General features: G+C 64.6%; 2 protein-coding genes across 2 annotated transcripts in view; both read right to left on the bottom strand.

The window, feature by feature from the left end:
• Positions 1–2831, bottom strand: part of PTPN23 (protein tyrosine phosphatase, non-receptor type 23) — an 11873-nt gene extending 9042 nt beyond the window's left edge. The window contains exons 1-2 of the mRNA XM_026044261.1: positions 2745–2831; positions 638–712 (exon numbers count right to left, since the gene is read on the bottom strand). Coding sequence (XP_025900046.1) covers positions 638–712; positions 2745–2828 — 159 coding nt within the window. The 5' untranslated portion in view covers positions 2829–2831. The remainder of the gene's footprint in view (positions 1–637; positions 713–2744) is intronic.
• A 1192-nt stretch (positions 2832–4023) lies between these two features.
• Positions 4024–11403, bottom strand: part of MYO1G (myosin IG) — a 13134-nt gene continuing 5754 nt past the window's right edge. Inside the window, exons 8-22 of the mRNA XM_026044260.1 lie at positions 10966–11172; positions 10749–10894; positions 10089–10203; positions 9114–9284; positions 8950–9020; positions 8353–8427; positions 8076–8208; positions 7440–7606; positions 7154–7361; positions 6691–6914; positions 6477–6621; positions 6290–6394; positions 5647–5760; positions 4721–4875; positions 4024–4180 (exon numbers count right to left, since the gene is read on the bottom strand). Of these exons, the coding sequence (XP_025900045.1) occupies positions 4024–4180; positions 4721–4875; positions 5647–5760; positions 6290–6394; positions 6477–6621; positions 6691–6914; positions 7154–7361; positions 7440–7606; positions 8076–8208; positions 8353–8427; positions 8950–9020; positions 9114–9284; positions 10089–10203; positions 10749–10894; positions 10966–11172 (2193 nt within the window). The remainder of the gene's footprint in view (positions 4181–4720; positions 4876–5646; positions 5761–6289; positions 6395–6476; positions 6622–6690; positions 6915–7153; positions 7362–7439; positions 7607–8075; positions 8209–8352; positions 8428–8949; positions 9021–9113; positions 9285–10088; positions 10204–10748; positions 10895–10965; positions 11173–11403) is intronic.

Genomic DNA, 11403 nt, shown 5'->3' with positions numbered 1-11403 from the left:
GACACGGGGACACGGGGACAGGGGGACACGAGGACACGGAGACACGGGGACAGGGGGACACGGGGACACGGGGACACAAGGACATGGGGACACAAGGACACGAGGACATGGGGACAGGGGGACACGGGGCCTCCACGCCGCCCCACAGCCTCCCCACTCCCCATGCCCACAGCATGAGGTCACCCTGTTTATTAATAATAATACTATTAATAATAATAATGCTCCACAGCATGAGGTCACCCTGTTTATTGGGTTATTAGACACAATTTTGGCTTATTTTTAGGGCTGCGCCATCGCGGCACAACCTGCCCGGCTCCGCAGGGCAGAGCGGGGCCTCAGGCTTAAGGAAAATATCCGCCTAACACACCTGGAATGACAGGGATTTCCCTGAAAAATAGGGAGAGGAGGGGACAAACAGTGATTTCCCTAAAAACAGGGAGAGGAGGGAGCAACACGATGGATGCAGAGTGGACGGAAATGGCCGGGAAGGACGTGGGAGCGCCTGAAATGGGAGATTCCCTGCACACCACGAGGGCAGCGGCCGGATAAAAGCCAGCTCGGCCGCTCCCGCACGGATGAGCCGGCGGCTAATTCCGGGATCCGGGAGCTGCTAAGCGGGACCCCCCGGATCTCTCACCTGCCGGAGCCCCTCCAGCTTGCGCAGCTCCTCGTTGTAGTTCTCCGGGTTCTCCCCATAGTTCTTCAGGACGAACTGGGGGAGGAGAGAGCGCTGGGAGCGGGATTGCGTCCAGCGGCATTCCCGGGAGCCGGCAGCGACACCCAATATTCCCAAACTCCAAACTGAAGCCCGCCGGGTGATTTTCCAGGGAGGTGCAAGGGAATTCCCTATGGCCGGAGCCGAGGGCAGCCTCACGGAGGCCAGAGCCTCCAGAGCGCCCGGATTGGGATTTGGAGCGGGAATGAGCGACCCCTTCGCATGCGCGGGACGCGACAGAGGACGGAGCAACACTGCGGGATTCCCAACACCGAGCAACTCCGCGGGATTCCCAGCACGGAGTGACGCCGCGCGATTCCCATCCCGGAGCGATGCCACAGGATTCCCATCCCTACGGCAGCTACGCGGGAAAAGACGCTCCAAGGGAAGGGCTCCAGCCTTCCCCAACCCCAGCGGCCTGCTCGAAGCCTCTCGGAAAAAACGACATGAAATCCAGGGAAAAAGGCAGGGATCCATCCCGCGCCAGCGCCAGGAAAAACTCCGGGGCTTCAATAAAAAAACTTTCCGTGATCACTAACATCTTGGAAATTCCCTGGCCTGGTTTGAGGCCGGACCAAGAGAAAGCCTCCTGGATTCCCATCCGGATTCAGGGAATCACAGGGGCCGAGCACTGGGCTGGCCAGGGACAGGGCTTACCGCACCGGAGCGCGGAGCGAAGGAAAAGGAAAGCGGGCAGGAAAACCATGGAGCTGGGAAAAACACCCGTAAAGTGCCACGGTGCTCCCGGAATGCCGGGCAATGACTCAGCTCCCGCGGCCGCTCCGGTCCCACGGGACGCCCGGCTGCCCCCGCAGCGCCGCTCCACGGATAAACCCACCCGCTCCGGATAAACCCAGCTCCGGATAAACCCAGCTCCGGATAAACCCACCCGCTCAGTCCGTGAATCGGGCGGCGCCACAAAATCCCTCTTTTTCACTTTATTTCCCTCCTTATAGCCGGGTAATTAAGAGCTTAATCACCTTGGAGGTCGTCAAAACAAGGCGGGGGAGCAGCCCCAGCGGGCGCCCGCTACCGGGCATGGAAAAGCGCCCGCGGAAACCTCGGAAAAGGGCAAATTCCCTCGGTGGGACACGCACGGATTGGGAAGTGGAGCTGACGGGACCAGGACCGGACAGACCCCCCCTTTCCCCCCGTCCGGTGCCCCGGAGCATTTAGGTGCTTGGAGAGGCTGCCGATGGGGAAACAGGGAGTTCCAGCTGCTGGGAACGGGAGGAATGGGAGCACCGGGAGCAGTCGCTTGGCTGGCCCTCGCCTTCCTGCTGCTGCGAAATGCATGGGAATGGAAAGGAAGGGGATGGAACCGAAAGGAAGGGGATGGAACCGAAAGGAAGGGGACGGAACTGAATGGGACAGGATGGAACCGAACGGGACGGGACGGCGGCTCCGGAGCCGGGATGTTTGCGGATTACGAGGAATCGCTGGTCCGGGATGCCCTCGGGAGCGGGGACGTGGCGCTCGGGCCGGCTCTGGCTCCGCCGGTGCCCAGGACGGGCCCCAAATTCCGCCCCTCGGCCCGGGGGGTCCATGGGGACCCCGTGCTTCCCTGGGGCCCTTGGCCGCTCTCCCGGAGCCCCGCACGGCTCCGGAGCCCCCGGCACCCCCAGCACCATCGACACCCAACACCCCGCGTCCCCCGCACCCCGTGAACAATCACACACCGCAACACCCGCACGGGGACCCCCAAACACCCCAGGGACCCCCAAGCACCCCCAGGGGGACCCCAAACACTCCAGGGACCCCCAAATACCCCCAGGGACCCCCAAATACCCCCCAGGGGGACCCCCAAACACCCCCAGGGATCCCCAAACACCCCCGGGACCCCCCGCACCCCCCAACCCACCCCAGGCTCCGCGACCCCCCCAAGTCACCCCACGGGGAAACACCCCGAGCCACCAAAACCCCTCAAAACCCCTCAAACCTCCCCAAACCGTCCCGCCCCCCCCCCAACACCCCCCCTCCCCGGCGCTCCGCCCCCGCCGCGGGCCCGGGCCGCCCCCCGCCCCGGCACCTTCTTGACGGCGCCGTTGAAGGCGAACTCCCCGGCCTCCTTGAGGTCGAGCCAGATCATGGGCATGCGGGGCACGGCCTCCATGGCGGCCCGGCCCGGCCCGCCCGCCCCGCCGGAAGCGCGCGCGCCGCTCCACGGGAAACCGAGTCCTCCCGCCCCGGCCGCGCCCCCCTCGCTTCCGGCGGCGGCGGAGGGCGGGGCTGTTGCTATAGCGGCGCCCCGCCTCCCGCGCTGGGGAGGTGCGTGGTTCCCATGGTGACGCCCCGCCCCTGGGAGCGGAGAGAGGGGGGGCTGACGTTATAGCGTCGCCCCGCCCCCTGGACTGGCGAGGCGAGTGGTTCCCATGGTGACACTCCGCCCCCCGGGCCGGTCAGGCGGGTGGTTCCCATGGCGACGCTCCACCCCCCGCGCTGGCGTGATGGGCGGTTCCCATGGTGAAGACACGCCCCCGGGGGAAATAGGCTCCGTTGCCATGGCGACGCCCCACCCACCGACCCTGGTACCGGGGCGGGGAGGGGCGGGGGAGTCCCAGGCCCCGCCCCCCGGATCGCCGCTCGGCAGAGGTGCCGGGAAGGGGAGAAGGGGGATCCAGGATCCCCAGGATCCGCCCCCAGGATCCCTCCGGGAAGGGGAGAAGGGGGATCCAGGATCCCCAGGATCYGCCCCCAGGATTCCTCCGGGAAGGGGAGAAGGGGGATCCAGGATTCCCTGGATCCGCCCCCAGGATCCCTCTGGGAAGGGGAGAAGGGGGATCCAGGCGGAACGGCCTGGCCTGGCTCCATCCATCCCACCCCACCCCATCCCGTCCTGACCCACCTCCATCCATCCCACCCCGCTCTGCTCCTGCCCCATCTCCATCCTGTCTCATTTTCATCCACTCCCTCTCATCCCACCCCATCTCCATCTCTCTCATCCCAACATGCCCCATCCCACCCCATCCCGTCCCATCCCCCTTTGTCTCATCTCATCCCATCCTCCACCAGCTCAATTCAGCTCCTCCCACCCCATCCCACCTCCATGTCCACCCCATCCCACTTCCCTCCATCTTCTCTCTCTCCATCCTCCACCATCTCGTCCTCCCCATCCCTCCTGTCACCCAGTAACCAATTTTAGGGCCCTGGGCAAACAGTGGGGACCCCAGGCCACTTTGCCCAGGCTACTGGGGGTCCTGGGCAGCATCACCCCACGCTCTCATCCAAGACTTTTATTCCCAGTGCACACGGAACCGTTGCCACCTCCCAGGTGGCGGAGCAGGAGCAGGTCGAGGGCAGCGGGACCCTCATTTGCCAGGCCAGTAGAGCACGAAGCCATCGCGGCTCTTGGCGAAATCGGGGCCGGCCACGTCGGGCCGGGTCTCCACGGCCAGCAGGCGCCTGCGGCCGCGCAGGCTCAGCTGGATGCAGTCGGACACGCGGACCTGCAGCTCCCGCTTGGTCCTGCAAGAGCCGGGGCTCAGCGGTGGGCAGGGACGGCCCTGTGCCCTCTCATCCATCCATCCATCCATCCATCCATCCATCCATCCATCCATCCATCCATCCGTCCGTCCATCCATCCATCCATCAATCCATCCATCCATCCATCCATTCATCCGTACATCCATTCATCAATCCGTCCGTCCATCCATCCATCTATCTATCTATCCATCCGTCCATCCATCCATGCATCCATCCATCCATCCATCCGTCTGTCCATCCATCCATCCGTCTGTCCGTCCATCAGTCCATCCATCCATCCATCCATCCATCAATCCATCCATCCATCCGTACATCCATTCATCAATCCATCATCCATCCATCTATCTATCTATCTATCCATCCGTCCATCCATCCATCCGTCCATCAATCCATCCATCTGTCAGTCCGTCCATCCATCCATCCATCCGTCCATCCATTCGTCCGTCCATCCGTCCATCCATCCATCCGTCCATCCGTCCATCCGTTCATCCATCCATCCATCCGTCCCTCCTTGCCACTCACGTGCGGCAGTGCTCCAGCAGGACGCCCACCAGCTCGCCCACGCGGTTGTCCCCCGGCGGCTGCGTCTTGTGCAGGCACACGGCCACGTCGTCACGCTCCTGCGTGTGGAAGACCACGAGCTGCGCCCGGCAGCTCGTCACGCTGAGCCCTGTCACCTGCGGGACGCGTGTGGGCCTCAGGAGATGGGACGTGAGGTCCGGGTGTCCCGTGTGTCCTGAGCTGGGACACTGGGAGCCCAGAGGCTAAGAGTCCTAGGCATCCAGGACACGGGACTCCAGGACCTGGGACACTGAGAACAAGGGATAGAGGGACCTGGGGCACCAGGAGATGGGACATCATGACCTAGGACACCAAGAACAAGGGATAGAGGAACCTGGGACACCAGGACCTGGGACACGAAGAACAAGGGATAGAGGGACCTGGGACACCAGGAGATGGGATATCAGGAGCTGGGATACCAGGACCCCAGTGGTTAGAGGTCCCAGGGATCCAGAAGATGAGACATCAGGACCTGTAGACACCAGGAGCCCTAAGGGGCACTAAGAGGGGCACTAAGACCTGGGCCATAGAGATCCTGGATCACTGGGATCTGGGCCACTAGGAGACAGGGATACTGGCAGTCATGGACCCCAGTCCCCAAGGACTCCAGGAACCTGGGACACCTAGCACCAGGATAATAGAAAGCAGGAACAACAGGGCATGAGGACACATGGAGGAGCTGGGACGGGGCACCAAGGAGCACCAGGGACCTGGGACACCAGGACACAGGATCACTGGGAGGTGGAGGACCCCAGGAAACACGGGATGGGAGGCCACAGGGAACATGGACCTTGGGAGCCCATCAGCGAGGGACTCCAAGGAGCTGGGTCACAGGGAGGTGGGAGCTCAGGACATTGGGGACAGCAGGGAGCTGTCCCCAAGCTCACCGTGCTGAGCGGCAGCGCCCGCATCACCCGGTACTGGTGCCGCGGGTCGAGCTTGTAGAGGTGCTGGTCGGTGAGCAGGATGGCCCGGTCACGGCTCTTGTTGAAGCGGTTGATCTGCGGGGACAGTGCTGGTGTGACCCGCAGTGGGGGGACCCGGTCCCACCAGGGCATGGGACGGGATGGGATGGGATGGGATGGATGGAATGGAACTGGATGGGATGCGATGGGACGGGATGGGATGGGTTGGATGGGATGGGACGCGATGGGATGGAACGGGATGGGATGTGATGGGACGGGATGGGATGGGTTGGGATGGAATGGGATGGGATGGAACGCGATGGGATGGGACGGAACGCGGTGGGATGGGACGTGATGGGATGGAACGGGATGGGACGGGATGGGATTGGACGGGACGGGATTGGACGGGACGGGATGGGACATGATGGGACAGGATGGGATGGGATAGGATTGGACAGGACGGGATGGGATGGAACGGGATGGGACGTGATGGGACAGGATGGGATTGGACAGGACGGGATGGGATGGAATGGGATGGGACATGATGAGACAGGATGGGATGGGATGGGATTGGACAGGACAGGATTGGACGGGACGGGATGGGACGGGACGAGCTTCTCCTCACCTTGCGCACGTGGCAGGAGAAGAGCACGGCGCCGAAATGCACCTTGTCCCGCAGCGCCTGCACGCGGCGGGCGAAGGCCAGCGCCAGCGCCGGGTTCTCGGTGACCTGCGGGGACACGCGGGCGTCGGGAGGGCGGCCGGGCCCCCTCGAGTCCCCGCCGGCCCTGGGCACCACCACGAGCCCTCACCGAGGAGAGGTAGTCGCGTGCCCAGCTCCGCTGGCACCCCCAGTCCCTGCGCAGCTCGTGCAGCGCCCCGAAGGCGGCCACCTTGGCGCGCAGCTGGGCCATGTCCGACGGCGGGATGTTCTTGACCACCTGCCTGGCGCGCCACCTGCGAGGGCGCGGGCGGCTCGAGGGGCGCCCCGCGAGCACCGGCGCGCGGCCCGGGCGCGCGGCTCACCGGCGGAAGAGGCGCTGCGTGTCCTCCTGGAAGCGGGCCAGCACGGCGGGCGGCGCCGGCCACGCCACGCTCTTGCCGTAGTCGGCCATGGCGCGCACGCCCTGGAAGCGCCGCGCCAGCTCCCGCAGGTAGGACTTGACCTTGTGCCGCTTGTAGTAGCCCATGATGGTGTAGGCGGCGCGCAGGTAGCGGCAGCGGCGCCGTGCCAGGGCGCCGCGCCAGGCCTGCCGGAGGCTGCAGGTCACGTTGGGTGGCCGTGCTCCACACACGTCCCACCATGGAGGCCGCCTCTTGGCCATCCGGTCATTCTCTCCAGCCCGGGTCCATAGAGCCAACCCGTGGCCAGGTCATTGGGTCAACCCGGAGCTTGGGCGGCACCCATCCCCAAGATCACCCCTGTCTTGGTGGCCACCTCACCCTTGGTTGGGTGGCCAACCCAACTTGCGCCTCTCGTGGTGCCCACCTTCTGCAGCAGCAGGACGATGATGGGGATGAGCTGCGCCCGCGCCTGCTCGAGGCTGAAGAGGGTGCGCGGCGTGCGGATGAAGACCTTGGTGCGCCCGTAGGCCACGTCCTTCTGGAAGCCGTGCTGCTCCAGGAGGGCTTCAGTGGCGTCGCGGTCGGTGGCCATGAGGTGGTTGGGCCAGGTGTACTCACAAGTCATCTTGTACCTGGGGACAGAGCCGGGGGGTCAAGGGGGACGGTGGCGGGGCCTCGGGGAGGTCCCCGGGGGCCGGGGGCGGCCGTACCGCTGCAGGAAGCGGTCGTAGGGCTGGCGGTAGGCGAAGCCGGCGCGTCGCACCCGCACGTTCTCCAGCAGCCCCAGGTAGGAGACCTGGTGCCGGCAACGCTCCTCGTCAAAGAGCTCCGGGGACTTGGCGTCATTGGGCTTGATGCAGCGCACGTAGTAGGGCTCCTGTGGGGACACGCGGCTGTCCCCTCCCTCCTGGTGGCCCCCTGCGCCCGCCTTGGGGACCATCGCGGGACGTGGAGCCTGGAGGCTCCGTGGATGCAAGGATGGGGTGGCACGAGGACAGCCCGCTGGCTCAGGGACAGAGCAGTTGGCTTGGGGACGTGTCAGGCTGCCCTGGGGACCACCTGGCTGGCGCAGAGCATGGCCAGTCAGCTCAGGCTCATGTCCAGCTGGCAAAGGGACATGCCCAGGTGACAGGAGCAGCCCATCTGGCATGGGGACACGTCAGCTTGGCATGGCCCCGTGTGCAGCTTGCACAGGGACCGTCCAGATGGCATGGGTACAGCCTCGCTGGCGAGGGGACATGCCCAGCTGGTCAGGGCCATGCCCAGGTGACACGGGCACAGCCCAGCTGCCATGGGGACATGCCCAGCTGGCACAGGGACACGCGCGCTGGGCGTGGGGACGCTACCTTGGAGGCCAGGTTGTCCACCAGGGCCACCATGGAGTTCTTGAAGAGCGTGGCGGCGGTGAGCGGGCGCTTGGTGACCTCGGTGATGCTCTGCTCGCCGTCGGGCCACATGGCGCGCAGCACGGGGTCGGTGCTGGGGACAGGGCGCTGGCACGGGGCTGGCGGCACCCAGCCCCGCCGCCATCCTCCTGCCCCATGGAGCAGTCCCACAACGGTGTCCCCAACCCCGTGACAGCCCCCAGTGCGTGTCCCCAGCCCCAGGTGGGCTCTCCCCAACCTGTTGTAGAGGAGCCGCTTGAAGTCCTGGAAGAGCGTGTCCTTGTTCTTGTCCAGGAAGCCCTCCACCGAGTACCTGTGGGAGGGGGACACTGTGCTGGCCCTGGGACAACCCTGTCCTGAGGGACCCAGGCGTCTGGGCAGCCCCATCTCCCCCAAACCTTGTTGTGGGGGACATAGCGGGGCAAGAACCCATCACAGCCTCCCACCATGACCTCCTGTGGATCCCTAGAGTCCCCCATAGACTTCCATGATTACCAATAGTCCCCTAGGGCCTCATTGTCCCCTATGGTTCTATGGTCCCCCATGGTGCCCTGTGTTCTCCTCGGGTCCCATGACACTCATAGATGACTATTGCCCTCCATGGTGCCCTATGGCTCCCCATGGCCCATCATGGTTCCTCACAGCTCGCCATGGCCCTATGACACCCACCAATGCCCAACATTCCCTACGTCACCCTATGGCTCCTCATGACCCACCATGACACCCTATAGCCCTATGGTGCCACGGCCACCCACAGACCCCCGCCCGGTCCCCAAAGACCCCATGGCCCTCCAAGGTGCCCTATGGTCCCCTCTGGCCCCTGTAGCCCCCTCACGTGACGTCTCCAGCGTAGTGCTTGATGCGGAAATCCCGGCCAAACTCCATCGTCTTATCAGTGGGGCAGAGCTGGGCAGAGGCACGGGGGCATCAGACCCCCATGGCCACGGCCACCACGTGCCCCCCAGCCCACGCGCTGGCACGCCGGGAGCCGGCGGGCACCTTGCGGCTGGTGTAGTGGGGGTGACGGCTGAGGTGGCTGTCCATGGAGTCGAGGAAGAGCGCGTCGGTGACGGTGCCCGCCACCAGGCAGGCCTCGTCCAGCAGCGCCAGGATGCCCCGGTGCGGCTGCTCCACCAGCTCCACGATGGGATGGTTGTTGAAGTACTCGATCTGCGAGGATGGAGTCTCGAGCCATCACCTCGCTCTGCCAGGCGATGTCCGCACCAGTGTCCCTCAAGTCCCACTCGACCACGCGGTGCCCTCCCTAGTGTCCCCAGGAAGCATGCTCTGCCAGGCAACGTCCCCCCAAATCTTGCTCTCTTGGGTGACAACTCAGCCACAGAATCACACAGAATATTCAAGGTTGGAAGGCACCTCTAGAGATCATCTAGTCCAACCTTCCCACTCAAGCAGGCACACCCAGAGCATGTGGCACAGGGTGGCATCCAGGCGGGTTTGGAAGACCTCCAGAGAAGGAGACTCCACAACCTCCCTGGGCAGCCTGTTCCACTGCTCTGTCACCCTAACAGTGAAGAAGTTCCTCCTCACCTGGAGATGGAACCTCCTGTGTTTCAGCTTGTGGCCATTTCCCCTTGTCCTGTCACTGGCCACCACCAAGAAGAGCTTGTCCCCTTCCTCCCTACATTCCCCTTTCATGAACTTATACATGTTAATCAGATCCCCTCTCAGCCTTCTCCAAGCTGAACAGGCCCAGCTCACTCAACCTCTCCTCATAAGAGAGAGGTTCCATCCTCTTAATCATCTTTGTTGCCCTCCGCTGGACCCGCTCTAGGAGCTCCACATCCCTCATACTGGGAGCCCAGAACTACCCCCAATGCTCCAGGTTTAGCCGCCCCAGAGCTGAGCAGAGGGGCAGGATCAGGATCCCCTCCCTGACCTGGTGGCAACTCCACCAGTGTCCCCAAAGCCACGCTCTGCCAGATGACGCCCCCCAGGCCCCGTGTCCCTGCTCACGGTCTGCCAGGTGATGCCCTCGCTCTGGTACTCGGCCTGCTCCTGCCGCAGGATGAGCTCGATGAAGAGCTGCTGCAGCTTCTCGTTGCAGTAGTTGATGCAGAACTGCTCGAAGCTGGGGACACGGGGGTCAGTCCCTGCCGTGCTTGGCCCTGTCCCCACCTGGCTTTGTGCCCTGTCCCCTCCATGGCACCTGCTGTGTGTCCCCATAGTGTAGGCCTCCTGCCACATGTCCCTCCTGCATCCTGTCCCCCCGACATGTCCCTTATGGTCCTGTCCCCTCTGTGTGTCCCATCCACATGTTCTTTGTGTTCCTGTCCCCTCTCTGTGTCCTGTGTCATTCTATCTCCTTCAAGCGTCCTTATGGTCCTGTCCCCTCCCTGTGCCCTTTGTGCCATGTTCTGTCCATGTGTCTCTAGTGGGTTTTGTCCCTTCCATGTCTCCCTTCTGTCCTCTTCCCTCCACATGTCTCTAGAGAGTCCTGCCCTCTCCGTGTGTCCCACATGGTCCTGCCCCCTCCATGTGTCCATCCTAGGTCCTGTCACCCTCCCTCTTACATTCCGTCCCCTTGGCACATCCCTCACAGCGTGCGAGGGCTGGCAGGTCCCCTCCATCTCCCACCTACAGCAGGTCCCCGTGTCCCGTCCCACCACAGGTCACCTGTTGGTGTCGAAGATCTCGAAGCCGTAGATGTCGAGCACGCCGATGACGGTGCTCTTGCCGTGCCGGCGCGCGTCGTAGTCCCGCGCCGCGATGCCGGCGTTGACGCGCCCCACGATCCAACCAAAGAGCCGCTCGTAGATGGCCTGGACGCGGCAGCGAGCAGCATCAGCGGTGGCCTGGGGACACCACAGTCCCCGCGGGCGCCCGGGCTCACCTTGGCGCAGGCGTCGCGCGCGTAGGCGGCCTCCTTGGCGCTGTGGCCCTTCTCGATGAGCTCTCCGCCGCCGGCGGCCACCGTGCGGGCCAGCAGAGCCTGGCGCAGCCGCGCCGGCGCCGTGCCCGTCAGCTCGGCCAGCGTGGCCAGCAGCCCCTCGTCGGCCACCGCCGCCGTCTCACCCTCGGCCACGAACGCCACGTTGCCCTGGCGCCCCCGGGGACACCGCGTTGGTGGCCGTGTCCCTGTGCCCCCGGCTGGGATGCGTTGGGATGTGCGGGGCTGTACTGGGTTGTGGGGGCTCTACTGGGTTGGGTGGGGCTGTACTGGGTTGTGGGGGCTCTACTGGGTTGGGTGGGGATGTACTGGGTTGTGGGGGCTCTACTGAGTTGGGTGGGGATGTATTGGGTTGTGGGGGCTCTACTGGGTTGGGTGGGG

The sequence above is a fragment of the Nothoprocta perdicaria genome, unplaced genomic scaffold (genome assembly GCF_003342845.1).
Source record: "Nothoprocta perdicaria isolate Ctin4 unplaced genomic scaffold, notPer1 scaffold_357, whole genome shotgun sequence".
Lineage (NCBI taxonomy): Eukaryota > Metazoa > Chordata > Aves > Tinamiformes > Tinamidae > Nothoprocta > Nothoprocta perdicaria.
Note: the sequence above shows the minus strand (reverse complement) of the source record. Positions and strands in the feature narration are given on the sequence as shown.